The 27,961-nt window shown below is 43.8% G+C and overlaps 1 protein-coding gene across 2 annotated transcripts; it reads left to right on the plus strand.

Annotated features, from left to right (window-relative positions):
- Positions 1-1,201: 1,201 nt before the first annotated feature.
- LOC127607289 (sodium-coupled neutral amino acid transporter 3-like) lies at positions 1,202-27,920 on the plus strand. 2 transcript variants are annotated; one of them, XM_052075477.1, is made up of 16 exons: positions 1,202-1,726; positions 7,517-7,678; positions 8,020-8,101; positions 8,189-8,304; positions 10,821-10,894; positions 11,205-11,297; positions 12,532-12,613; positions 21,542-21,624; positions 21,822-21,880; positions 22,280-22,447; positions 22,606-22,685; positions 22,755-22,855; positions 23,313-23,437; positions 23,542-23,686; positions 25,230-25,333; positions 25,422-27,920. In XM_052075477.1, exons 2-16 carry the CDS (start codon positions 7,575-7,577, stop codon positions 25,524-25,526), a joined length of 1,521 nt encoding a protein of 506 aa, XP_051931437.1. In that variant the 5' UTR covers positions 1,202-1,726; positions 7,517-7,574; the 3' UTR covers positions 25,527-27,920. The 2 variants fall into 2 exon arrangements, with proteins under 2 accessions (XP_051931437.1, XP_051931436.1); XM_052075476.1 differs by lacking the exon at positions 1,202-1,726 and adding an exon at positions 7,863-7,883 and having other exon boundaries at positions 7,537-7,678.
- Positions 27,921-27,961: the final 41 nt, after the last annotated feature.

Consider the following 27,961-nt stretch of genomic DNA (forward strand, 5'->3'; position numbering starts at 1 on the left):
GCAAACCACTGGCTCACCGGGCCGCCGCCCAAAGTACAATACAGCTAGTATTTCATTTCTCCATCCTCCAAATTTGATGGATGCCCTGTTAAGCCCACCAACTGTACCCCCTGGTTTGAAGCATCGTTAATGGTACTGTTGACCAATTGTGTTTTTTCGTTCGGTCTCACGTTGTCAACATGTGAACAGGATGATCAAGAGGACTGTTTTAAGTATCAATAAGTACCAATTGGAACCAGGAACTATCAATACATTCATGGGTCAAAGCTTATTTTGTGAATATTGCCTTTAAACTCCTTGATCGAAAAAAAAATGCTGCGTTGTTTTCCTAACCCACTTGCTGGGTATCTGTGGATTTTAAACAGCTTGGGTTACTTTACCGAGGTTGGGTTGATTATTTGACCCAGTATAAAAAAGGTGTGTGGATACCCTGATAACCAAAGTCACCAATTCTTGGACTCAACTCTGAAGTAGTTTTTCACCCTTGGTGGATCAACATCTTGACTCAACATATTGGGTCAAATCCTCAACTCAATTTACTGCGTACAGTATAAAACCCCACAGCAATGGCTCAGTTCTGGGTTTGCTATTTCAAACACAATGTGTGTTAGTTTTAACTCAGCTGTCATGTATTGAGTAGATTACGTCCTGGCGTGATGACGTAAGACGAGGATAAGAGGAAGGAAAATGGAACCTTGTTGAGAGTGGCTTGCTCTTAGTTCACCAATTTTTAATGAATTAAGAGAAAGGCGACGCTTAATGTCTTGATTCAATTGGGAGCGCTCAGCCTAATTGAGTATTACAGGAGACACGACACCAGCGGTTTTATGAGTGTTGCTAGAAAACAAAGTTGTCTAATTGAGCTAGTGCATTCAAACATTTCGAGTCAAACTAAGTTCGCTTGTAAAGGTTATCGTCTATTTTATGTTCTTGAAATTTCACCCAAAGGCCCAATATCCCTAACATTTTGTGACTTATGTATGCATTTCGTGACAATTTTGTCTTGCGGTGTGGCGTGAGATCTTTCTCACGTAAAACACGTGTCTCAATAAACCTTGTAAAACAGCCATAAAAACTGCGTCAATTGGATGAAAGCATTCGGGTGTACCTTATGTAATGGTCACTGGGTGTATATACGATTATTATTGGCTGCCCTGAAGACCTCTCGTGGCGGAAATAACCGTTCATTGTTTTCGCGTGCTTGGAAGACGTGAGCCGGAAATGTAACACTGGACTCCACTTAACAAGCTGCTGCGCCTCAATGTGGAGACCAGACCGGCATGATTTACACAACGAGGCAGGGGTAACGATAATGTCTTTTAGGAATGACGTGTTTTACCGTGACGCTGAGCAGGAACACGAGTGTCGTGCTTTACGCACAGGCCTCTCTGTGCGTAAATGGTTTTCCACTTGAGCCACACGAGGAGGCGGCGGTGCTTGTGTGAGAGGCGCTCGTGAGTGTGAGTGGGTGGGTGAGTGGCTTGCAGGGGGGATTGGAGAGCGCAACCAAAGGAGGCGGACCTTCTGCAACCCCCACAGTTTGGGCTGCAACGTGCTTCACAATGCCGACCATTTCTCAAGTATTGCTCGCCGCTATCGAGGCGAGCGACCCTTGTGCGTAAAACTCCCAAACGCATTTTAATATCGACACTGAGGAGGACAAGTTTTTCTCCGTCACGCGCCTGAGGAATTAATCCTGCCAATTTTTACATTTGAATCTTTTTTGGTAAGGCATGTTTCCTCTTTCTTTCTTTCTTTCTTTCTTTCTTTCTTTCTTTCTTTCTTTCTTTCTTTCTTTCTTTCTTTCTTTCTTTCTATTATATTACGGTTTATTATGTTTTAATTGCCCCATTGGTGCACCGCATTGGATTGATCCGGTTGAAGGGACTACTGTAGCTGATAAAAAAATAAGAAACATATTACATATGGAAGAGGCTGAAAATCTTAAGACCTATCGCCACATAACGTGAGCAACAATCTGCTGGGTTCTGTTGGGGCCATTTTTATTTTTGCCGAATAAACATTTTATTCACAACATTACAACACAAGACAAAAATAACTGACCCTCCCAAAAACGTCACATTTTTTTGCAGAATATTCTCTCTGTGTTAAACAAACAGAAAAGAACAAAGTAATATAAACAGTCAAATATTCCGCTTGTATTTGATATCTTTATTATTGCTCATATTAAATGATCAAAAAGGTATTTCATTCATCCGTTATCTGAAATGCTTTATTCTCACTCGGATCTATGATATATTTTGAGCAAAACGCAGAATTGGGATCCTCCTAAAAAAAAAAAAAAATCCAGATTGATGAAAACCCTTTTTTGGGTCATGGCCGGGCATCGTTTTTGACTTTGGCCCCCCATCTAAACACCAACAACCTGTTGTATGGATTTTTTCCTGTTGGGTCCTAGTTGGCAGATAAGCCCGGCTGCGGTCAGCAAACTCTGCACGTTCTCACCAGTTCAAGCAAACGTTGGGCAGGTGTTTGTTGTTTTTTTTTCCATCCGGCAGGGGGTCAGCTGTGCGATCGAGATCCACTTTCACATAATTGGTCCGAAATTTTTTTTTCGTTTTCTACAACTAATGTCTTTCTTTTCATTCATGCCAGTGACAGGTAGAACATTCAAATACTCTTCCACTAGACATCTGTCATGTGGTATTCCACAGGGCTCAATTCTGGGACCTCTGCTGTTCTCACTGTATCTGCTCCCATTGGGTTACATCTTAAGGAAACATGGTATTCCCTTCCATTGCTCTGCAGATGACTGCCAGATCTATGTCCCACTGAGCAAAAAAGACGCCTTCTCATCAAGGCCACTTCTATCCTGTCTGGAAGAAATCAAAACCTGGATGGCACAACATTTTTTGAAATTCAATGAAAAGAAGACAGAGGTGATACTGTTTGGTCCCAGCGGCCCTTGTACATCCCATCCTGTAGACTTGGGCGCCCTGTCTCCTTATATTAAGTCAACAGTCTCAAACTTGGGCCTTAAACTGGACTGGACAGTGATTTCAAACTTGATCGGCAAATTGGTGCCGTTGTTAAATCCAGCTTCTTTCACCTTGTAGAGCTGGCCAAAATAAAACCTCTCCTCTCTTATGAACACTTTGAGACAGTAATTCATGCCTTTGGCACATCCCGGCTCGATTACTGCAATGCCCTTTACTTTGGAGTCAGCCAGTACTCCATTAAGCGCCTTCAGCTGGTCCAGAATGCCACTGCTCGCCTCTTGACTGGTACTCGTAAGAGGGAGCACATAACTCCTACTCGGGCATCCTTTCACTGGCTCCCCATTCATTTTAGGGTTATTTTCAAGATCCTCCTCTTTGTTTTCAAATCTCTGCATAATCTCACGCCACCTTACCTCTCTGAGCTCATCCGCCCCTACACACCTGCCCGGCACCTCAGGTCTGTGGACCAGACATTATTAGAAGTACCAAGGACTAAACTGAGGCTCAGAGGGCATTGAACCTTTTCTGTTGCTGGTCCCTCTCTCTGGCATGACCTCCCACTGAACATTCGGCAAGCCTCCTCGCTGCCCATCTTCAAAACCCTCCTCAAAACTCACTTGTATTCTTTGACATTCGATTCAGCATGACTTAGATTTGTTCTTGGTTTTACTGTTTGGTGCTTTCTACCTTCTTTATTACCGATTTGTTTGACTGTTTCTTGTATATGTTCAATTGCTCCATGTACAGCACTTTGTATGCAGCGATGGCTGTTTGAAAGTGCTCTATAAATACAGTTGAGTTGAGTTCAGTCGACGGCAGTCGGTACATGAAACCCTTCGTAACCAACTCTTGCCATTCTTACAACAAGAATAAATTATGGCTTCTTGTGAGAATATCAGTTAATTTGTTGGTAAATTGAGGCAGTATTATCATAATTTCAGTATTTCTTTTTCTTGTGACATTTTTGTTTGGTGTTGTGCCTTTACATTTTCCGAATGTAAAATCCCCACCTTGGCTTAATAAATGTTGGGAAACACTGCATCAAGACATGCTAGGCTTAAAAGCAGATTGATAGCAAGCCACATCATCTCATTGGAGGAATATAAAAATTTGCACAGCCATGGCAACATCTTGTAAGACTCTCTTCAGAAGAGTGGACTCTGTTTTTAGCTTCAGTTTGCTCTTTCAAGCGTGTGAAAGCCTGATGTGATAGCCTGGTGTTCCAATAATTTAGACCAACATTTTCTACAGTATTAGCCAAGATGAGCATCTGAAAATTTGGTCAACTGTGATATGTGGACTGCTACTGGAAAACAAACTTCTCGTGGTGGTTTTGTCAACAGGCTCAATGACGTTGGACCCACATTCACTAACCTCTTTTGGGAAGAGGCTACTGGCAATGGACTTTGGATCGAAGGGAAAATATTTGCTTGTTCTCTATTTTTTTTTCTTTATGTGGAAAAAAGACTAAGTGGAAATGTACTATTTGGTATTTGTAATTTTGGCACTTCCTTGAAGTCATAGAAATGAGTAGTTTGTTTGAAATGTCAGTTCAGTGCATCTTTGTTTGTCTATGTATAATCAGAGTATTTTATTAATCTATTATATTAAATTACAATCAATACATTTGATTACAAATAAAAAAAACATGGTAGAATCTCTTGGCAATTATAAAGAAATACTCTATTGGTAAGGTGAAAATAATTTTCTTGTGGAAAAAATGTCCACGTTTTTTAAACACTATTCTTTGTTAATGAACATTTTAAATGTTAAAAAAACAGTGGCACTACAATGAAATGCCAAACTGTACAGTTTCTCATAATGCCAAACGCCTTTGAGCTCGCTCGCAGTCTTTTCTCAAGCAGGTCATGCAAGGTGACCTTGGCAAAATAGTTGTAAGTACATACCATTCCTCAGGTCAAAAGTTTGACTTTGAAGTTTGAATGTTCTCCTGGTACCTGCTTGGGGTTTCTCGGGGTACTCTGGTTCCGTCACACATTCCAAAAACATGCATGGCAGGTTAATGGAACACTCTAAATTGTCCATAGGTGCGAGTGTGAGCGCAAATGGTTGTTCGTCCATTTGTGCCCTGCGATTGGCTGGCAACCAGTTGAAGGTTTACCCCACCTATTGCCCGTAGACAGTTAGATGGGCTCAGGCACGCCACGCGACCCTTGTGAGGATAAGCGGCTTGCATAATGGATGGCTGGATGGATGGATCAAATTGAGGTAGAGGTGAGCTGTATTAGTAATGAACAGATGCTCACCACTTTCATGGGGAAAAAGAAAGAGTTAATGATAAGCTTGCATCAAGCTATACAGATTATGAAAAGAACAAAAGACTTGGGGTGCAACACTTGCTGCATTAAAAGATCCTTTTGTGTAGCCGAATTTCACCAAACGTGATAACATTTGTATATAAGTAATGAAATGTAACAATATATCACTGTCCAAAAAAAGTTAATTTTTTTATCTTTTGTACCTTGTCTTATTAACAGTGCACACATTGTCTCAGAGTAAGACACTGTCAATGTTTTTAAGAGAGTTACATTGCATGACTTCATGAAGCAGCCCCATTTTTAGCCTGATACGAATCTGTTCTTGCGTCTTAAAGGTGGCTAACCTTAAGAGTTAGAATTCTTCTGCTTCTATATCAGGGGAATTCAGAAGATACATATTCATGTAAATATTGATTTCAATATAAATGATTAAAGAATCAATTGAACTACATACGTACATCCTACAAAATTGGTGGAATTAATAAAAGGTGCTAAACTTCTGTTTTGGGGATTTTGATAATTCCAAAATAGTCTTATTGCATAATTGCCTCTAAGTAATTTTTGGATCATTTTCTGAAAACAAGAAAAAAAATTCCCACATTGTCATAGTAAGCGAAAAGCAAAAAAATAAAAAACCAAAAACCTTTTTATGGGTCAGGACATTATGCTCGAAATAGTACTCTGTACATCCAAGGTGTTTGGTCTTGAGTAAATTAATTATTTGATCTCCACAATGGTTACATGTGAAATTTTAAAGTCAAACAAGTTAGATTTATATGATCATGTTTTTTCTTTTTTTTTGTAATTTGGTTTTCAGCCTGAAGCGACTTCCTATTTGCCTATCGTCATGTTTCACGTCACAGTCACGGAGAGTTGCTATGCCCAACTTGATTCTGATCACGCACATAAAGATTTTCCATTTTGAATATTGAATAGGTTTAATATTTATGATTCACTGCAAGATCCGAGCAGGTCTGGGAGGGCAAATCACTCCTAAAACACCACACATCACAGGGTTAGAGCTCAAGTTTATCATTTCAGAGACATATGTGAACATGCTACCCGGCTCACAAGCTATAACATTCACAAGAAGTCGGCCATTTTTGTATTGAAGCTACTGTTGCTGGTTCAATGGCTATTGCCAGTTGTACCTGTAAATTGGTTCCTCATTGAGGATTTCGACTATCGAGGTTCCATTGCATGTCCCGATCAGGTTCATATAAAAATGTGCAAGTTTATAAGGGATTGTGAAATTAGCTTACTTGTCCAAACGATGTTGCAAGTCATTTGAGAGCTGCTGTTTTGAGTGGTTTTATTATTAGTACTATTGTTAAACCATTTATTATAAGTTGCACCGGCCGTTGCTCCAGCGTGTGAAACTAGTGCCGCCTCTGAAAATCCACTAGCTTGTGACACGCAGTACGCAAAACACAAGAATCCCCCCCCCCCCCCCCCCCAAAGGCCTTGACCTGAGACGGTGTGATATGTTTGCCTGGCCGAGCTGCGATATTCTGCAAAGAGCGAGCTACTAAATCACAGGAAACATTTTGCCTTCAACTTTTAAGCGAAAGGTTCCTTATGGAACCTTTCAGTGCTGAAAAGCATTATGGGGGTTATTATTTTTTTCTTAATTATCTTGGTAATGGTAAACCGCAAAATTTTAATCGAGGCCACTGGATTCCGCTTGTTTGATGAATTTCTTGTTCTAAGAACAACTTTCAAAAATGGCATGGCCAATTATGGTATCATGCTAACAATATGTGACAAATAAAAGCATCAGTAGGCTTCGCTTACTTTGTGTTGGACATTTCTTGTCAATGTTAAACATGTCTGTCTTATGAAGTCAAAGAAAGTACACTTCACCTATGTTTCTTTCACACAGCAAAATACAGTACAGGCTGTATATTCAGAATTTGGTTTTCACATACAGTATTTGCATATTTTGTGAGGGATCATCACTCCTATTACTCACTGAAAACCTCACCTTTCACTCTTTTTGAGCTCTGGCCAAAGTAATGTAAGAATTAATTTTGCGGCATCTGGCGGCAGTTTGGGATCTAGGATGTATTTGAAATGAGTTGGGGAGTTTCATTTTGACATTGGCGCTTTGCTGCCACATTGTGGCATCTAATCAATTCTAAACCTTTTGAGAGTAGGCATTACTTGCAGATTTTTGGTTTCATATTACAAAGTGGGTGTGAAATGAATAGTCCATCCATTTTATTTGTCCATTGTCCACTTTGCTTAATGTGTAACATGTGTTTCCTTCTCCATTAGAGACACAGAATTTTGCTGACAACAAATAATCCACCGAGCATCCGTGACACCTTTCACGATGGATCAAGCTCAGTCCGAGATGAATATCTTAGCCAATGGCAAAAGTTACAACCTCGGCGATGATGTTGACGTACCAATGAAGACGTCGCTCGATGATGATCAGTGAGTGTTTCTTGTACTTCACAAGCATGTCCAAGTGCATTCCCAAGCGTATTTGTTGCAAGAATTTGTCATTGCTGATGAGCTTCGTAACAGGTTGAGTGAGTGTTGACCTAATGCCTGTTTGCTTTTGTTTTCCATTATCGCATGTTTATTTTATTGCATCAATGGGTGGATCCTTGCACAGAAATGGCACTCAAACAGTCAGGTATGACAGGTTAAGACTGAATTTCAATTTAATTTACTGTTGTTGGCTTGAATGAACCATAAGCTTTAAACTATGTTGGGAATGAAATAAGCGTCTCACATTCACTCTAAATAATTGCCTTCACGTCTCACATTAGATTCGATGACCCCGATGGAGGAATGGAGAATGAGGAATTTTTGCCTGGTGCGGATGGAAAGAAACCGGTCCGATTCACAGATGTGAGAAAACACAAACAACTACGTTCCGAGTTTGTTCATTTGTTATTGTTTTATATATATATTTTTTTCGCTTGTTTGTTGTATCAGTTTGAAGGGAAAACCTCCTTTGGTATGTCCGTCTTCAACCTGGGTAATGCCATTATGGGAAGTGGAATTCTGGGACTGGCTTATGCCATGGCCAACACTGGCATACTCCTCTTCTTGTGAGTAGTACCAAAAATATTCAGTGCCCTATTTAGGATTCATTTCATCTTGACAAAAATCAAGAAAAATCGACGTTCTCTAAACCTGCCAGGCTAACTTCAGCTAGCCATTGCAGGCAGAATGAGTTGACAATTCATCTTAATGGTGAGAAAGGACTCCAGAAAATAGCATACAGACAACCAGTTTAATGGTTGCAGATACTCTCAAGAAGTCGTGTGGAAAAAGTTGTTTTGCATGACACATGGTGATAAACTACACTGGTCAAGAGCAAATTTTCATCAGCGATGGCTTGATAGGAATGTGTTCCTTTGCATATTTTTAATGCTGTTTTCAATAATGTCTATTGTTATCTAGCTCATCAGGTTTTTGAGCTATTTTATAAATGTAATCTATAAAAGCTTGCGCATACGGTTTGTACCATGCATTGTACTGCTATGGTATTTTATTATCATTATTATTATTATTATTGTTATTAAAACCGGATATGCTCGAGAAAAAACTAGGACATATTTGGAATCAGCACAAAGACTTCATCGAGAAAAGTTTACTTGAATCACTGATTGAGAGAATTGGCAAAAAATTTGTTGACCAGTGTTATTTGTAACATGGGTAGTTACAGCATCATATAGTTTTGCTACAGTATGACAAAAGCAGTAATATTAAATACGATTCAAGGCTATAGAGCCCCACACATGAATGGAAATGCCGTTTGTCATAATAAACAAGCGAGTGAACACACCGTTCTCCATTCCTATTTGGTCAGAGGGTCCACCCACATCAGATCCCCTTTCCCAAGCCCTTAAGTCCAGTCAGTATTTCAGGGTGGGTGAAGGCCTTGTAAGCTCTGACTCACGTCAGATAGAAGCTAAACCCTGAGAAAGCGCCAGCATTTACATGTTTGGTGTCTGCGTGTTTTCTCAACGGACAGTTGTTGCTGCTTCACTCACATTACCTACCTACACTTCATTAAGCACACCCGCAGGGTCTCATGAGACTCAGTACAAGAGATCAGCCAAAAATCTGTCATATAAACACAAGAGCACTCAGAGAATGCCGAACTCCGTTAGTTCTATCCCATTGGCTTGTCTCAGGTGAGGCGTGGAATGTAAGTTTGAGGCCAAACATTGAGGTAGTAAAGATTCCATACAGGTTGATTATTATACATCCAAAGAGAGGTTAGGCAAGCTTGCAGTTGTGTCCTGTAGCTCACCCGGCTAAGGCAGACATTAGACTTTTTATCAATCCCACTCCTGCCACTTGATACACCCTGCATTCAAACAAACAGGCAGGCAGACTAAAGGACCAGCGGCTACCAAGGCCACGCCTGACAGCTGCACTGTGCACATGGTAAGAGGACATAAGTGAGTAGATCCAGATGCCACATTAGGACTGCAGGTTGGACTATTTTTGGGGCTGTGGCCTTTCTAGAGTCTGTGAAAGAGCATACATATAGGTGGGTTTATTATAGGACATGATCTCTTCTGAGATGCTGGCAATTGAAACCAATGTGTCTCTCTCCGGCTCAGGTTTAGTGAACCTCTGTTTAGAATAATTCCTTCCCGAGTCCAACTGTCCCCATGATAATAATATTTTTTTATTTATACATTAACAGGCGAGCAGAAATTAACCATTTAATATTTTGAAAACAACAAAATGTTTTGATCTTTAGTCGCAAACGTGTACCTCAGTTTTTCTTTCAAGAAGACATATTACATGTACTATTATTATTATTTAACAATTTAAAACAGTTCTCTGCTGATTCAGTAAAGTTCTCTGATGTGGTTTTATCATAATACACAAATGATACACGGGAATGTTTCTATACCAAGCATCTATAGGCCATCAAATGGAATGAGCAGCTCGTCAGTGTTGCCAATTTTCTAAGACTGTATTTTCCAAGCCCTTGAATGACTAACATTTTTCTGTTCGCTTTTTGTTTTTGAGACTTCAGCCATGTTTTCCTCTCCGTGACCAGACTGCAAATCGATGGCGCTTGTGCGTGGCCCGCACAGGCTAATTTAACCTTCACCACCCACCAGCACTCACAATCAAATTCAGTCAGTTAGAACAATAAACGAACCACTAATGTAATCTGAAATGTCAACACATTCTACTATTTGATTCTAAGTGCAAAACATATGACGGTGGCAGCGAGCTAGCTAGCCAGAGGCTAACATGCGAAGCGAACATGGGAGTCAAAAGTTTTACTCAATGCCCTTTTTTCACAAACAGTTGGACTCAAAAGCATGTCAACAATCACAAATGATCAAATAAATAAATCAGTAAATAAAAAGCTCATCAATACCAGCTGAGAATCATAGCGAACTAACAGCAGCTGAACAAAAATGGGAAGTTGAACAGCAGCACTTCTCTAACATGACATGGAAAGAACTGGTAGCGCTGGACAAAATTAGTCGGACACTATCCTTAGAATTTGAATCTGCTTTCCAACCAGTATATGAATAACTGAAATGGACATGGACAGAATATATAGTTTAATTGCATCATATTGCAGGTTTCTTCTAACTGCAGTGGCTGCCTTGTCATCTTATTCCATTCATCTGCTTCTCAAATCCTCTGGCATCGTGGGTAAGAATATTTTAGCCGGTTGTTTACATCATTGAATATTCAAATGATCATTTCTATTCCCTCCGAAGAATGTTAAACAGCTATTTATAGAATTTTTCAGATGTTGGTTCTTTCACTTTTATTATACCCTCCGAAGCTTATGAGAAGGAGAATGCTTATACTGTAGTGTTTTTTTTTTTTTAAAGTTGGGTATGACAAAGCCCATCATGTTTACCCAAGAAGACTTGTGGGAGAAATGGTCCACGAATTGTAGGCAGTATCTCTGAGATATCAAGTGACAATTTATCAAGTGACAATTTTTTGGTGTCAGGAATTCGGGCTTACGAACAACTGGGCTTCAGGGCCTTTGGCACTCCTGGCAAAATGGCTGCCGGTATTGCAATCACTCTGCAGAACATAGGAGGTGAGTCATATCATAACACACTGGGCGTAGCTTTGGATTAATTGTCAATTAATGACATCATTAGCACTTTTTTTTAGGCACATATCCCATTACGGGCGGTATGGTGGTAGACTGGTTATCACGTACGCCTCACTGTGCAGAGGTGCAGGGTTTGATTCCGACTCCGGCCTTCCTGTTTGAATTTGTATGTTTTCCCCGTGCCTGTGTGGGTTTTCTCTGAGTACTCAGGTATCCTCCCGCATTCCCAAAACATGCATGGCAGGTTAATGGAACACTCTAGTCCAGTGGTTCTTAACCTTGTTAGAAGTACCGAACCCAACCAGTTCATATGCACATTAACCGAACCCTTGATTAGTCATAAATAAAAATCTGATTTTTTTTTTTTTTTTTTTTTTACAAATTCAAGACAGAAAAAAATGCATTCATTAAAAAAAGGGGGAAAAAAAGAAATACAATTTCAAGACTTAATTTTTTTTTAACTACGCACAAAATGAACCAGGCAGTGATGGTCAAGCGGGCGTATCATAACTAATTGACATGTTGACTCGGATGTGCCTTAACCTCCCTGGCAGAGGCTCCGTCGATCCCCTGAGACCGATCCACCGAACCCCTGGGGTTCAATCGAACCCAGGTTAAGAACCTTTGCTCTCGTCTAAATTGTCCCTAGGCGGCGGATGGATGGATAAATGAATAGCTCGATAGATGGATGGATATCGCATCACACACAGTGTTGGAGATGCTCATGCCTATTGCGGAAGGCTATAATTTGCTCAAATTAAGATGAAGGCTACAAAACTGTTAAGACAGTTTTTCGCAGTGCAGGTGGATAATATCGCTCTCAAAGCTCAAGAGTTGAAGCCGCTTTCACTTTATTATTCTTTAGTTATCAGGGGCCTGTTTTGGAGTGTTAAGGAAAGCAGCATTACACAAAGCTGCGGTGGGATAACTTTGTGCTGTATTACTTTTGAGAAATCCAAATCCAATTATTAGAGGAGATTATAAATAAAAACTTTATATACGTGTGAATTACCTTAAATGCGAGATGAATATAATAAATATTGGACTCTTGATAACTGAAATGGTTAGTGGGCCTGATTTAAAACGGAATGGGGCTTTTGGAATGATGAAATAGCGTCATTGACCCTAATATCTACTGTCGCGGATTTCACATTAAGAGTGTGCCAGTTATTACAATGAGGCGCACTCACGGTTGGCTATTTTCTCTCTGTTGCAGCCATGTCCAGCTACTTGTACATTGTGAAGTCCGAGTTACCTCTGGTCATCCAAGCATTCTTGAAGGCTGACCCTAACGCAGAGTGAGTAGCAGCATTAACAGCCCACCACTTGTGACTTCACAGCTTGCCTAGTCAAGGGCCGATCAGCAGGCACTAGAGGGGTGTGATGAAAATGGAAGCTTTTAATTGAACGAGCAGGGGTGGTGGGGCTCGTCTTGCTGTCAGCTCATTTGGTGTAGCCGCAAGGTCAACTTTCAGTCATGCCTAAGTTGCTTTGCATCAGTCCGCACAGCACTGCTCTGGATTCCTTCTGGCTCTTCCAATGTAAAAACAAACATGCTCCAAAAGGAGTGCTGCCACATAGCTTCGGGCCACTCCCATCCTTCACTTCCCCTGTATACTTAAAGCAACAGTACCACAGAATGAGAAGTAAGGATGTACAAGACAGACACAAGTGTTGGGACACCTCCTAATTACACTTACACAATGCAAAAATATGGTTATTTATGTTGGCTGTGAGAGAGGTGGTGGATGATGTCGCGTTCTTTCAGAGCGCTTTCTTAGCGCTTTGACTCTCTCGTCAAGCGCTAACCTGTTTCCTTGTCACAGAAAAGCACCTTATTTGTAATGAAGTCTTCCTGTCCTATGAAATCTTATTGATTTGAAGTTGTACTTTCTGCGACACTGTCCACAAATACCCCCTAAATAAGTCTTACATGTGCAGTGTTTTCTTGAATTTCAAATAAGACGTACAAATTGAAAAAAAGATGGTGTGTTGAATGTATTCAATTTTATTTTGTGAAGTGGTTGCACAAAATGAAATCATCTTGACCCAGCTCATTTTTTTTTCAAGTCGATGTCTATTCTAATCAAAAAATGTGTCTCGATTCAGATGATTAATAAGTAGATGTATAATCTACAGTATGGTAAAGAAAAAAAAATCCTGATCCAGATGATTTTATTTCATGCAACTACTCGACGAAATCAAATTTAAAACTTTCAACAAAATTGTTTTTCAGTTTACAACAACAACAAATTAAATTGCAAATTCTCCCTCTAATTCATCATTAATTTTCTCTGCTGTTGACCAAGGAAATCAGTGGAGACTTTATTTATTTTTAAAATGGATTTTTACAGTACACGAGTGATGCCCTCTTGTGGGAAAGGAGGGCCAAAGTCGCAGATTCCACTTTTCAGCTTTTTATTGAACTTTGATAGAAAAGTAAACACTCGTTAAGCACACTCACATAGGAGCTGCTGTTGACCACAGCTCATGCTCACACAATCGTGACTTGCCATAGTTTGAATTGACCGAATAACCTCCCCAACCTACCAATCCCCTCTTGAAAGCAAACGTCTCACACACTGACTCTTCAATTCACATTCTCTCTCCATTTTATGCTTACATTTTTTTCACTGCTGGATTCACTGTAGGTGAACATGTCAAGTTCATTGAGTTGATTTGAATGAGCTTTCACCAGATACACACAAACAAGTGACAGCAGCAGATGGTAACACGAGGTCTTCATTCCGAGCGCGAGGACATGTCACCTCTGCGCCGCCCCTCATCGAAGGCTCATGTCCGCCTGGCGTGCCTCCCGCTGCTCCAATCTTTGGCATCGAGCAGCCGGTGTGGAATGAGGGGCGGAGGGAGTTGTGTGCGTGTGTTTTTTTTTTTTAAATTTCCAGCCGTGGTTCTTAAAATAGATGCCGATGACTTGAGGCTGACGAACAAAATGACGCCTTCCACTTCAGAAGTAATTAAAATATTATGATATAAATGTATATATAGCAGTACGAGATGCGAACATACTATTAGAGGTAAAAATAAAGTGCATTTTTATGTGATTGGCCACAGAAGGTGAAGTTGAAATCGGGGGTGTGAACTTTCAATTGACTCTTCTGGCTTGGAAGCAAACAAAGTGTCACATTTCACTTGGTTACATAAAGGCCCATTTCAAAAGTGAAATGTAAGAACACGAAAGCGTTGCGTACATGGTTAGGTTTTAAACTGTTCGGCTGTTCTTTATACACGACGACAGTGTGATGATGCAAACTTTTGAAAATGAGCTGACGTTACGTTACATGACATTAATGTCTCCATCTAAATACTGAAAAACAGTATTAAAACTTCTATCGAAATGGTTTCACTAAGACGTGATTGTATATTTGATTTTCTGATTTAAAATGAGGCAGAATGGCTGAATTTGATTTAGAAATACAGAAGGACTCAAGGTTCTGTATTATTAATGTCACGTTGAGCCCGAGGCGATGAGAAATCGCCTCGTGCACAACAGAAAAAAAAGACGAGGTGGATCCCCGGAGAAGCAGACAACGAAAAGATCTTGTGTGAACAAAGGGATTTTAATAAATAACAAAAGGAGCCCGAACAGGGAAAACGGTAACAGAAAGCGCTGGTCAAATAAGAACCAGGAAAGAATATGGAAGATAACCGAAAACGCTCGCGAAACGATAAAGGGCGAGGAACTACCGAGAAAACAATTAGATGACAATATGAAGTACGCGAAGAATTGGGGCCGTAAGGCAATAGGGCAGCGAGAAATGGTCGAACGACGAGAATAGCAAATAGCGAACAATGGCACGGTAAGGAATTCTCCGGCAGTGAGATGACTGCCGGAGTCGCCTAATAAAGGCACGTAATCAGCCCGAAATAACGGGCAGGTGTGCCGAACAGGTGGCGGGAGAACCCGCCACCTGCTGGCGAGCACGCGACGTGACAGTACCCCCCCCTCAACGGACGCCTCCCGGCGGACTACCCGGCTTGGACGGATGAGCAGCGTGGAAGTCGCGCAGAAGGGACGGGTCAAGGATCCAGGAGCGAGGCACCCATTGCCGCTCCTCCGGCCCGTAGCCCTCCCAGTCGACCAGGTACTGGAAGCCCTTGCCCCTGCGCCGAGAGTCCAGGATGGCACGAACCGTGTACACCGGGTCCCCGTCGACCACCCGCGGGGGCGGCGGCGGAGCGGGAGGGGGCGCCAAGGCGCTGGAAGACACAGGCTTGAGCAGGGAGACGTGGAACACGGGGTGGACCTTCATGGAGGCCGGCAGCCGGAGCCTGACCGCGACGGGGCTGATGACGGCCTCGACCTCGAACGGGCCAGCGAATCGGGGCCCCAGTTTGGCAGACGAGCCGGCCAGGCGAAGATCCCTCGTAGCCAACCACACCTTCTCTCCCACCGCATATGAGGGCGCCGGGCGCCGACGACGATCAGCGATCCGCTGGTTCCGGGACGCCGTGCGGGACAACGCAGCCCGGGCCTCCCTCCACACGTGATGGGCCCGCTTAAGGTGGCGCTGCACGGAAGGGACCTCCACCAGCCCCTCCTGGGACGGGAACAGCGGTGGCTGGTAGCCGTAGGCCGTCATGAACGGCGACCTGCCTGTAGCGGAGGAGACGAGAGTGTTGTGGGCGTATTCCACCCAGGGCAGGTGGTCGGCCCAGGATGCCGGACGGTGGAGACAGACACAGCGGAGGGCCGCCCCCAGATCCTGGTTGGCGCGCTCAGCCTGCCCATTGGACTGAGGGTGGTATCCCGAGGTCAGGCTGGCCGTAGCTCCGAGGGACCGGCAGAACCGCTTCCAGACGCGGGACACAAACTGGGGCCCCCGATCCGATACGATGTCCGCCGGAATGCCGTGGAGACGGAAGACGTGCTGGATGAGGAGGTTGGCGGTCTCCAGCGCCGACGGCAACCTGGACAAGGGCACAAAGTGAGCGGCCTTGGAGAAGCGGTCCACGATCGTGAGCACGACCGTCCGGCCCCGGGAAGGCGGTAGGCCCGTGACGAAGTCCACCGCGATGTGAGACCACGGGCGAGGAGGAATGGGCAGCGGTTGGAGCAGTCCCGCCGGGGGCTGATGCGACGACTTGCCGCAGGCGCAGGAGGTGCAGGCCTTGACGAACTCCGTCGTGTCGCGGCGGAGCTCCGGCCACCAGAAACGCTGGGCGACAAGCTGCACAGTCCGGTTCACCCCGGGATGACACGCCACCTTGGATGCGTGTCCCCACTGCAGGACCTCCGAACGGAGGGCAGGAGGCACGAACAGCTTCCCTGCTGGGCACCCCGCCGGCACCTGCACCCCCACCAGGGCGGACAGGATCCGCTGCTCAATCTCCCACTGGACGGCCCCCACTATGCACTGGGTCGGGAGGATGGTCTCCGGGGAACGGTCCCTCCCCGCAGGTTCGTGGAGCCGGGAAAGGGCGTCAGGCTTAGTGTTCTTGGAACCGGGGGAGTAGGTGAGAACGAAGTCGAACCTGGTGAGGAAGAGGGCCCACCGGGCCTGACGGGCGTTAAGTCTCTTCGCGGAGCGGAGGTAGGCGAGGTTCTTATGGTCCGTGTATACGGTAAACGGTTCCTTAGCCCCCTCGAGCCAGTGCCGCCACTCCTGTAATGCGGTGACCACAGCCAACAGTTCCCGGTTGCCCACGTCGTAGTTCGACTCGGCGGCACTGAGTCGACGGGAGAAGAAGGCGCAGGGGTGCAGCTTCTGGTCGACTGGGGAGCGTTGGGACAGCACCGCACCCACCCCTGAATCCGAGGCGTCCACCTCTACGACGAAAGGGCGGTCAGGGTCAGGATGTTGCAACACCGGGGGACTAGTGAACGCCGCCTTAAGACGCGCGAACGCCGCATCCGCGGCAGGGTCCCACTTAAAAGGGATTTTGACCGAGGTAAGGCGGGTTAGGGGAAGCGCCATCTGGCTGTAACCACGGATGAAACGCCTATAGAAGTTGGCGAACCCCAAGAAGCGCTGCAGCTCCTTACGGTTGGACGGGACCGGCCATTCAGTGACCGCACGCGTCTTAATGGGGTCCGCCCGTAGCTTGCCCTGTTCTATAATGAACCCCAGGAAGGAGATGACGGGAACATGGAACTCACACTTTTCTGCCTTGACGAAGAGCCGGTTCTCGAGCAAACGTTGTAGCACCAGCCGAACATGTTGCTGGTGCTCATGCAGAGAACGAGAAAAAATTAAAATGTCGTCAAGATAAACAAAACAGAAGATGTTGATCATGTCCCGGAGCACGTCATTAATGAGGTTCTGGAAGACGGCAGGTGCGTTTGTGAGGCCAAAAGGCATGACGAGATATTCGAAATGGCCCAGGGGGGTCTTAAACGCGGTTTTCCACTCGTCGCCCTCTCGGATGCGAACCAAGTGGTACGCGCTGCGTAAGTCTAATTTTGAGAAGATGGTGGCTGATTGCAATGGGGCGAAGGCGGAGTCCAACAAGGGTAGCGGGTATCTATTTTTAATTGTAATTTCATTTAGTCCACGATAGTCTACGCAGGGTCGTAGGGACTTATCCTTCTTCCCTACGAAGAAGAAACCCGCCCCTAACGGTGAGCGTGATGGTCTGATGAGACCTGCAGCGAGCGAGCTGTTAATATACTCCGTTAACGCCTCACGCTCGGGATGGGATACCTGATACAGACGCGAGGTTGGCAACGGAGCGCCCGCCTGCAGGTCTATCGCGCAATCGTAGGGGCGGTGTGGGGGCAAGGAGCGCGCGCGATCCTCGCTAAAGACCTCCCCAAGATCCCGATAGCACTCCGGCACTCCGTCAAGGCAGATCTCCTCGGGGGGCGTGACGCGTTCGTGCCTCCCGACGGCTGACCGCAGGCAGTGCTGGTAACAATAAGGGCTCCAGCTATCGATAGCGGGGCGCGCCCATGAGATCACCGGGTTATGCGTCTGGAGCCAGGGTAAACCGAGGATGATCGGGGCGTTCCGGGACCGCATAACATAAAAACGACGATGCTCAATATGATTCCCGGATAATGAAAGCTTTAACGGCTCCGTTCGATGCGTTACCACCGCCAGGAGGCGCCCATCCAGATCACGCACCCGCTTCGCCACAACCAACTCCTCTAAAAAGCACCCCAGTTCGGACGCGAGATTAGTGTCCATTAAACAATCATCGGCTCCCGAATCCACCAGGGCCCGAACCCGTCTTGACCGGGACTCGCCGAATACCTCCGCCTCGAGCTCGAGTCTATTAGGATGTCCTGGTCGCTTATCGACTCGCCTAGACTCGGGGGGCGACGCGCGGGGCCGTGACTCACAGTACTCGGGAGGAGCGTGGAAGGACGATCCCGGATGGCTGGTTGCGGCGCGGGGGGATGGTTGGTCGCCGCTAGTTGTAGCACGGTCGCGATGACGGCGCCTTTCTTCCTCCGCACCACCGTCCTTGCCGCCCAGCTGCATCGGCTCGTCCCGGGGGTGATCACCGAACCCACGATGTTCCTCACGGTACGTGGTGCGGCGGGACGGATACCGATCACCTCCACGCTCCCGGCCTCGCTCCCTCAGGCGATTGTCCATAAGGAGGGCGAGGTCGATCAGCTCCTCCAAATCGGTGCTGTGGTCGCGGGTCGCCAGCTCGTCCTTGAGTAATGAGTTCAGGCCACGGCGAAACAGTCCACACAGGGCCCGATCGTCGTAACCGCTCTGCGCGGCCAGGATCCGGAACTCGATGGAGTAGTCAGCGACCGAACGCCTTCCCTGCTGCAGGTCGAGCAGCCGCCCCTCCGCCTCTCTGCCCCGCACGGGATGGTGGAACACCCGACGGAAGGCTGCCACGAAATCCGGATAGGAGGTGCGGAGATTCGGCTTTGCGTCGCTGGTCGCGATTGCCCACGATGCCGCCGGACCTGTCAAGAGACTCATGATATAGGCCACCTTGGCGGCGTCAGTAGCGTAGGCGGACGGCTGTTGGTCAAATATTAGCGAGCAATTGTGTAGGAAGTGTCCACACTGCCCGTGTTCACCCCCGTAGCGAGGGGGGTGTGGAAGCGAGGGCTCCCTCGACATAGGAGGGTACGAGGAGGGAGCCTCCGGGGTGGTAGGACGAAGCCCGGAAGGTGGTCTTCGTTCCTCCACCCGAATAAGGCGAGGTTCGAGATCATCGAACCGATGAGCCAGCATGGAGACCGCGCCGTTGAGTTCCGTAAGGGCTTGGCGGTGCTGACTCACTTGCCGCTCTTGTCGAGCAAGAGCGGACAAGATCTTTTCGGCGTCTGCGGGATCCATGGTGGCCGGAGAATTCTGTCACGTTGAGCCCGAGGCGATGAGAAATCGCCTCGTGCACAACAGAAAAAAAAGACGAGGTGGATCCCCGGAGAAGCAGACAACGAAAAGATCTTGTGTGAACAAAGGGATTTTAATAAATAACAAAAGGAGCCCGAACAGGGAAAACGGTAACAGAAAGCGCTGGTCAAATAAGAACCAGGAAAGAATATGGAAGATAACCGAAAACGCTCGCGAAACGATAAAGGGCGAGGAACTACCGAGAAAACAATTAGATGACAATATGAAGTACGCGAAGAATTGGGGCCGTAAGGCAATAGGGCAGCGAGAAATGGTCGAACGACGAGAATAGCAAATAGCGAACAATGGCACGGTAAGGAATTCTCCGGCAGTGAGATGACTGCCGGAGTCGCCTAATAAAGGCACGTAATCAGCCCGAAATAACGGGCAGGTGTGCCGAACAGGTGGCGGGAGAACCCGCCACCTGCTGGCGAGCACGCGACGTGACAATTAATACATACCAACAATCCTGATTTTAATGATAAACGTGTAAGTCAGAAAAAAAATTGCCAAAACTGCACCTCATCTCAATTTGAATTGTAGAAGTGTAAAAAGAAGTTAACCGGATATGTCATGTAAAATAAAAGAATGTCAACATCAACAGACCAGTACTTTGAGGATAATGAGAGCTCCAATTTAATAAAAACTTGCATGCAAGAAGACAGTTCAAATCTAACCCGATGACTGGTTCTGCCCAGTTTTCCTTAGGTGAGGTCACATATACACACACAGGAACATCAACACAGACATGAACACGGGAGATCACGTTGCTGCATGCACAGATGTCTTGCGTAGTCTCCCAGCAGTATTGATCCAATATTACAGAGAAAGAGAAACATTGTCAGCTTTCTTATCATCACACCAAAACAAAACTTGATATGAGGTTATAATTCCATCAAATAAATGTTATCTGGCTTATATTCTTCGAACAACCTGCAGGAAGTGTCTTGTTCTTTTGATCTGTCAACTGATACACAGTACCTGAGCTTGGCTAAGTTTGATGTGAAAACTGAGCCGCAATGACCTGCTGGGAGGGTTTTAAAAGATGACATGACCTGCAATTGTTGGACTTCAAAAACACACACACACACATACACACTTGGAGCACTTGTCCTGCTACACGAATGCCAACGATCGATGTTTGCACTTTACCATCATTGCCCCTTCGAGATGATATTTGTTAGGTTTGGCATGCCAGTTGAAGAATCTTTTTTCCCATAGTCATTAAACACATCGTTGGGTCCGCACATTGACTGTTGACTGTAAACTGTTCTGAAGGGGTGTCAAAACAATGGGAAAAAATGACTGGAGGTCCATCTCACAAAAGTGTAGGTCAGCCATGACGGACAGACACAAAGCAACATTGGCGATGAAAATTCTGTGCGAACAGGTTTACTTCGGTGCCCCCAAAGTCAAATACCCCAAAACTGGAACAATTTGCAGTTCAACCCAAAATAAAAGGTTTCTGGCGGTACCAGCTCTAGGAAGACATGCCTGCATTATTTCCTATGGTTGAAATTACGATAAGACAATCAGCATTGGGAATTTCTATCTACTCCACATATTGTATATTCCTCAGGTGTTATGTTTTATGAATGCCATCAATGGAGAGTGTCCACATTTAGTAGGTGGTGAGTAGGCAATACAGGATTGAAAGGGGGGCAGTGGCAACCTTGAAATTTCCGATGCAATAAAAGTCATGCACGTTTTAGGGGCTACGTGGCCTGCATTGTATCGTCACGGCAAAACTTCAACGTGTCGGATTTCACCTTTGGGGACTCAAATGAATCAATACGGTTGCACTTGCACAGTCAGCAAAATGATAATTGACATGATATTCAAAACCCATCAGCTCAAATAAGTACACCCCCCTCCCCCCACTCCTGTTCTTAACAGTCTTTGGTACTTGAATGGCAACTACCTGGTCATCATGGTCTCCGCCAGTGTCATTCTGCCCCTGGCCCTGATGAAGCAGCTGGGTAAGTGGACACGCTATCCCCTTCCACATACTGTGTGACTCGAAGTTCATCTATCTACCTACCTACCTACCTACCTACCTACCTACCTACCTACCTACCTACCTACCTACCTACCTACCTACCTACCTACCTACCTACCTACCTACCTACCTACCTACCTACCTATCTATTGCCTCTGTTACTCTGTCTTCTTTCAGGTTACCTTGGCTATACCAGCGGATTTTCTCTCAGCTGCATGGTGTTCTTCCTCACTGCGGTATGTTGACCGAGGAGGGAATGGTTAAGGGAAATTCACAACAAATGTTTGATCCACGAATGGCACACTCCATTTCCTGGTTCAGTTAGAAATGGTCTTGAAAACGGTCTTTTTCAGGATACTGTTCAAATGTTGTCGTAAAATGTCATCGGATGGTTGAAATAGAGATAAAGAGAGACGGGAAGAGTCACAGAAAGGCATAGAAGCGGATGTCCTTGAAGTTAACTTGGAAAGCCTACAATGTGATTCAGGTTGTAACGTTTGTGTGTTCTGTTAACATCGTCGCCAGTGTACTTGTGCGTTTTGCTAAGTTTGGTAGCGCAGCACTTCTTTCTGTCATGATCCCCATTCATGTCTTCACCAAGCAGTGCCTTTTCAAATACCCTTTCTCTTCTACAGGTCATCTACAAGAAGTTCCAAATTCCGTGCCACTTTGAGGAGTTCAACTCGCTCAACACCACGGCCCCCCCCAGCCTGAACGTGTCAAACCACGTTGGCGATCACCTCCTGACTCGCGAAGAGGAAGACGCCCTTTGCGCGCCGCGCATGTTCACCCTCAACTCACAGGTGAGCCAACACACCCGAGATGGAAGCAAGGTTGATGAAGTCATTCTTGGATGGGTTTAGTGTGGAAGAACTTCAATCAAGCAGCTCAGAAATGAACAATTCATATTATTATTCCTTGTTCGCTTCCTGTAGGTGTAATGTATTGTGTGCTTCTCCAGACAGCCTACACCATCCCCATCTTGGCTTTCGCCTTTGTTTGCCACCCTGAGGTCCTCCCCATTTACACTGAGCTCCGCAAGTGAGTTGCTTGTCTCTAAAATGTTAATCATTTTCAAAATTCAAACTACATGGCACTTTTTTCTTGCAGCCCCACTAAAAAGAAGATGCAGAAGGTGTCCAACATCTCCATCTTTGTCATGTACACCATGTACTTTCTGGCAGCTCTCTTTGGCTACCTAACCTTCTATGGTGAGCCCTCATATGTGATTCCAAATCATATCCACACATTGATTGTTTTGTAGTTATTAACGTATACGGTGCTACTTTTATAACGAGAATGTCAAACAAATTTTTGTCATCGGTCACAGATAATGAGTTATAGTTACAGTTCCTCACAGAGGGCCATTTTGAGTGTGAAAGCATACAAATATAATAAAACAAAATGGAAGAATGTTTAATCTCCTCATATTATTACAGATACAGATGTTCAATGAGAGTTCAAGTTACTATAAAATAGGGTCTTAATAACAAAAGTCATTTTTTATTACTTCACAGAAACCTGGCATTTCAACTTGGTGGTTTTTACTTATATACTTACATCAACTGTAAATATAAGATGATGAATAACATGTTTTTAAATATATAAAAAATGTGTATATATGAATATACATGAATATTTACTACATTTCTGAATGTATTCCTGCAGGCAACGTGGAGCCAGAATTGCTTCACACTTACAGCCGCATTGATCCTTACGACACTTTGATCCTGTGCGTGCGTGTGGCTGTCCTCACCGCCGTCACACTCACCGTCCCCATCGTGCTCTTCCCCGTAAGTTTCCACTTTCTTCCGCTTGGAGGCGACCGTACAGCAAAGTAATGTGGCTAATTTCATTTTGCCTGGCCATGTGTGTGTGTATGTGTGTGTGTACACAGGTGCGCAGAGCCATTCAGCAGATGTTGTTCCCCACCAAGGCTTTCAGCTGGCTGCGTCACATCGCCATCGCTCTAGTCCTACTCATTCTAATCAACATGCTGGTCATTTTTGCCCCCAACATTCTGGGCATCTTCGGAATCATCGGTTAGTACATATTATTCAAAGCTATTTCGTACTACAGTACTATAAATGTCGGGTTTCACCTAAGTGTAAGCTCTATACTCACAGGCCACATTAGGTACACCTGCATAATCGCTTTCCCTTTTCTTTAGTGCTTTTCTTTATTAGGCTCACAAGTGAGCGTTAACATGTCCCAAGTGACTCTGGTAAACCTGGATTGGTCACCAGCCACTCACACTGGTACCGACCAATCATGGCTCAGCCTCAGAAAACAGGTAAGCCGTGATTGGTCGTTACCTGAGCCCTGAGCAACTGTAATGTCATTTTCAGTGACGGGTTATGGCAAAATGTCCGCCGCTTGTGATAGCCGATTTCGCGCCATAACCCATATTCCACAAATGCGATATGAATCAAAATGCAGTGTTTAGAATAGTGAAGTGCAGAGAACATATTATTGTGAAAAAAAATAAAAAATAAATTGGGTTGGGGGGTTTACTTCTCTTTTAATATCTTCGCAAAGGTACTCTGTAATGTATAATATACAGCTGTATCTAAATTAGTATCCTAATTTAGGATTATGACTTATTTATTGTGTCTGTGTTTACAGTCTGAACCTACATTTAACATTATTCTACCCGTTCAGTATCCCCACGGTGGAGATCAAAAACGTGACCATTGCATGTTGACAGATAAAAGGGGGAAGGAAAAAAAGTCAGCCAATAGAGTCAATATTACTGTGCCACTTATTTCACGGAATTGGGGTCATCTTTCTTTGGCCAGGTGAAAGTTGAAAGCGTTTCCATTTACATGCTGTACTGCCAAGGACATTTTCAAGGCAGCCGACAGCTTGACAAATACGCAGGGGTACAAACATAGAGGGCCTTTAAACATACATGATATACAGTACTGTACAGCGGATTTAGAAGCTGAGTTACCTGTCAACAACAACACTGGCAGAGAGACGACCTTGAACACACTTTGACCCTTTCGGGTCATCAGCGATAATACAGGCAACATTTGCGTTGTGTTGTGTGCACTGAAGACCACTATTGATGTCCTCACAACACATTTGGAACACTTTTTTTTAAAAAGAGTGGTCAAAAAGGATGTACCAAATTTATAGACTTTACTACAAAAAGACTTGAGGGTTTTCATTAGAGCAGTACTTTTAGGGTGTGCACACTTATCCAACAAGCTTGTTGTTCATTTGCTACTTGTTTTTGTATATGTTCCACTTTTTTCACTTACACTCTCTTGATTATAATTTGTGACTTTTTGTGGAAAATGTTTCACAATTATTTCAAAAATTTCTACGCGAACACACATGAAACAAAATAACAAATTTGTACATTAAGTGATCTACTCGCCACTTCAAAAAAAATGTTTGTTTTAACCCAATCTGCTGAAAATCGACAGCTACCCAGGTAGTGGGCTAGCAAAGCAACCCGGCTATTTTTTTTAGTGCGCACATATCGAGACTGTGTGAGTATTACTAAGAACTTGCTTACATTGCTGAAATAGTGTGCTGCTAATGTTTGTTGCACACGTTTATGCGTCATGTTTCCAGGTGCCACGTCTGCTCCTTGCCTTATTTTCATCTTCCCCGCTGTCTTCTACATCCGCATTGTTCCCAAAGAAAGCGAACCCATGAGCTCTCTTCCCAAGATCCTGGTGAGATCAGTTCGACCTGTTCCACCATGTCGATCATTTTAAGCTTCCAGCGATGCACTGATGTCATTCCGAACTTTTTTTGTTATAGGCCGCCTGCTTTGCCGCCTTGGGTGTCTCTTTCATGATAATGAGTCTCACCTTCATAATAATCGACTGGACGTCGGGAAGTGGCAGTGCCGGCGGGGGCCACTAGAACCTGCGTGAGTGTGTTCAGAGACGGAGGAGCAACGAGAATTAAGAGCTAGCACGTAAACATGGCAAGCAAAATGTCACATTTGTATTGACGGAGCTGAAATAACGTTTTACTGCAATGTTATTTATACACATACATTCACTGGCCACCCGATTAGGCACACCTGAAAATGCGCAGGGATGGGAGGAAAACTACAATGCGTCACATTAACGGAAGTTTTCACACACCCTAGTTGGATCCAGGGCACTTCCCCGCAAATATTATTGTACACATATTTTTAAATGATCACCTCTTTTACTTTTATTATCCTTGCCAATGCAAATATTTTGCCACAGATCTAATTTGACTGTGGCCACTGAGTGTACCAGAGCAGAAATAATGCTCTTTAATTTCAAGAATTAACTCATGCAGCAATCAGCTTTGCGCTGATCTAGCCATGTTACCCACAAACAACGGCAGCCGGTACTGTAAAAACAAACTTTGTATACATTTCTAAAGTGTTTAATTAAAAAAAAAAGAAAAGGCTAAGTTATTCTCTCGCGCTCAAGTCAAGGAAAGACATTCAAACAGTAGTGTCTACTGTCCATTTTATAGAACTGCTGTCTTTTTAAATTCAAAAGAACTGTATTTAACTACTCGTCAAGTTATATGCTCAGAAACATTATGTATGATTTAGTTTTGATTAATCTTAACAAACAAACAAACTAACACACACACATATATATATATATATATATATATTTTTTTTTTTTTTAACTTTAACAACTGCTCATCACTCTATATATATCTATGATTACACAACTACCTGTGACCTTATACTGCATAGACAGTTCTGGACAAATTTCTTTATTACCCGAGCCAAATTTTGAGTTTAATGTGAAATCTTAAAATGTTTAATCTTTTAAGTGGGAGTGATATAAGAAAATGCCAAACGACCCTAAGATGCAAAGAAAAAAAAACCCAAGATGTCCAAAGTTTTTTAGAGTCAACTAATGTCTTCTACGGTAGTTGCTTTACGGTTTGTACTTTTTTTATGCTGTCTACAGACAAACAGATATTGTAGTTGTTCATACTAAGGATGTCCTCGTGAGGATAAGCGGATTAGAAAACTTTTCATTTTTGAGGGAGATCACTTTCTTGTTTCATTTACAGCTCAAAGACGAATTCAACTACCGGTACTATCAAAAAAATGTAATGACTGACGGTCTGAGTCATGGTCTTAACTTTGACTCAAATATCCTACTATTCACAAGATAGTCCCTTTTATGACCTCTAAAATAAGCATTTTGATCTCTCAGATGTGATATGTGATAAATCAGAGACATTTTTTAAGGGAAGGATGAGTGAATGACAAAAGCATCACTTAAGCGAGCACGTGTCTGCTAATAGTCTTGATTTGTTGTTGATGCAGTGGTGTCAGATACATTTCAATCAAAATTCCATTGCTTGTCTCTTGAAGTGAAATCCTTTCCACAATAGAGTGGCTGCCTTTCCAGCAGCCCCTATATTTTGTTCTTCTACTTCTTCCTTTCATAACTTTGCTGCTGGGAATTGGGAATTTCTCCATTGCGAGACTAATAAAGGTGCTCTTATCTTATCATCTGTTCATCTCAAACGTAATTAATTTAGGGTTGTGGATCATGTTATCATTGGGGTGACATCGCGCTAACAACATGCATATACTGTATGGGCTGCTTTTGCTGTTTGGAGTTGTCTTTTTTTTTGTATGTTTGTTTTTGATGAGAATACAGTACAGACAATATAGTTTCAAGTGTAAATGAAGAAAGCAAATGAATGCATATCATTTTTGTAAAGATCTATTTTGCACCCCAAGATATACCGCTTGTGTCCAAAAAGGACTTTATATTCAGATGCCAGATTTTATTTATGTATATCAAATCTATTATTTTTAGCTCTAGCCATTTAGATTCATGCTATGAAGATATTTTCACAAATCAATTTTGAACAACTCAAGGAAATCATTGTCTGTCCCTTACAATGTATTTTCAGTGTTTGAGTTCAGCCCTGTATTGTGGATGAGAGTTCTTTATTTGAAGGGACAAAACCAAAACGACAACAAACTACCTACCGCTTGAAAAAAAAAACAATGCCTTTAGCCTTTGAACACAGAAATGCTACAAGGTCGGTGAATAGAAAATGTCAAACATGCAATTCCTGTTCCTAAATATGTTTTTGTAGCTGACGTTACAATACTCTCGTCTCTGGAAGTGACACATAGTTTCTGAATAGCTTTTGGCGATTGAGACTTGGCTTTATATTGATGATGTGTATACATGTAAACATTTTCTATTTGTGAGGCATACTGCATTTGCCAAATTAAAGTGTAAAGTGTAAATAGCAGGCTTTAGTTTGACAATAAAATATAATGGTTAATTGGGCTGTTTTTGTCCATCACGGCTTGGGTCATCTTTTCA

This window comes from Hippocampus zosterae, chromosome 9 (assembly GCF_025434085.1).
Source record: "Hippocampus zosterae strain Florida chromosome 9, ASM2543408v3, whole genome shotgun sequence".
In the NCBI taxonomy this organism is placed as follows: domain Eukaryota; kingdom Metazoa; phylum Chordata; class Actinopteri; order Syngnathiformes; family Syngnathidae; genus Hippocampus; species Hippocampus zosterae.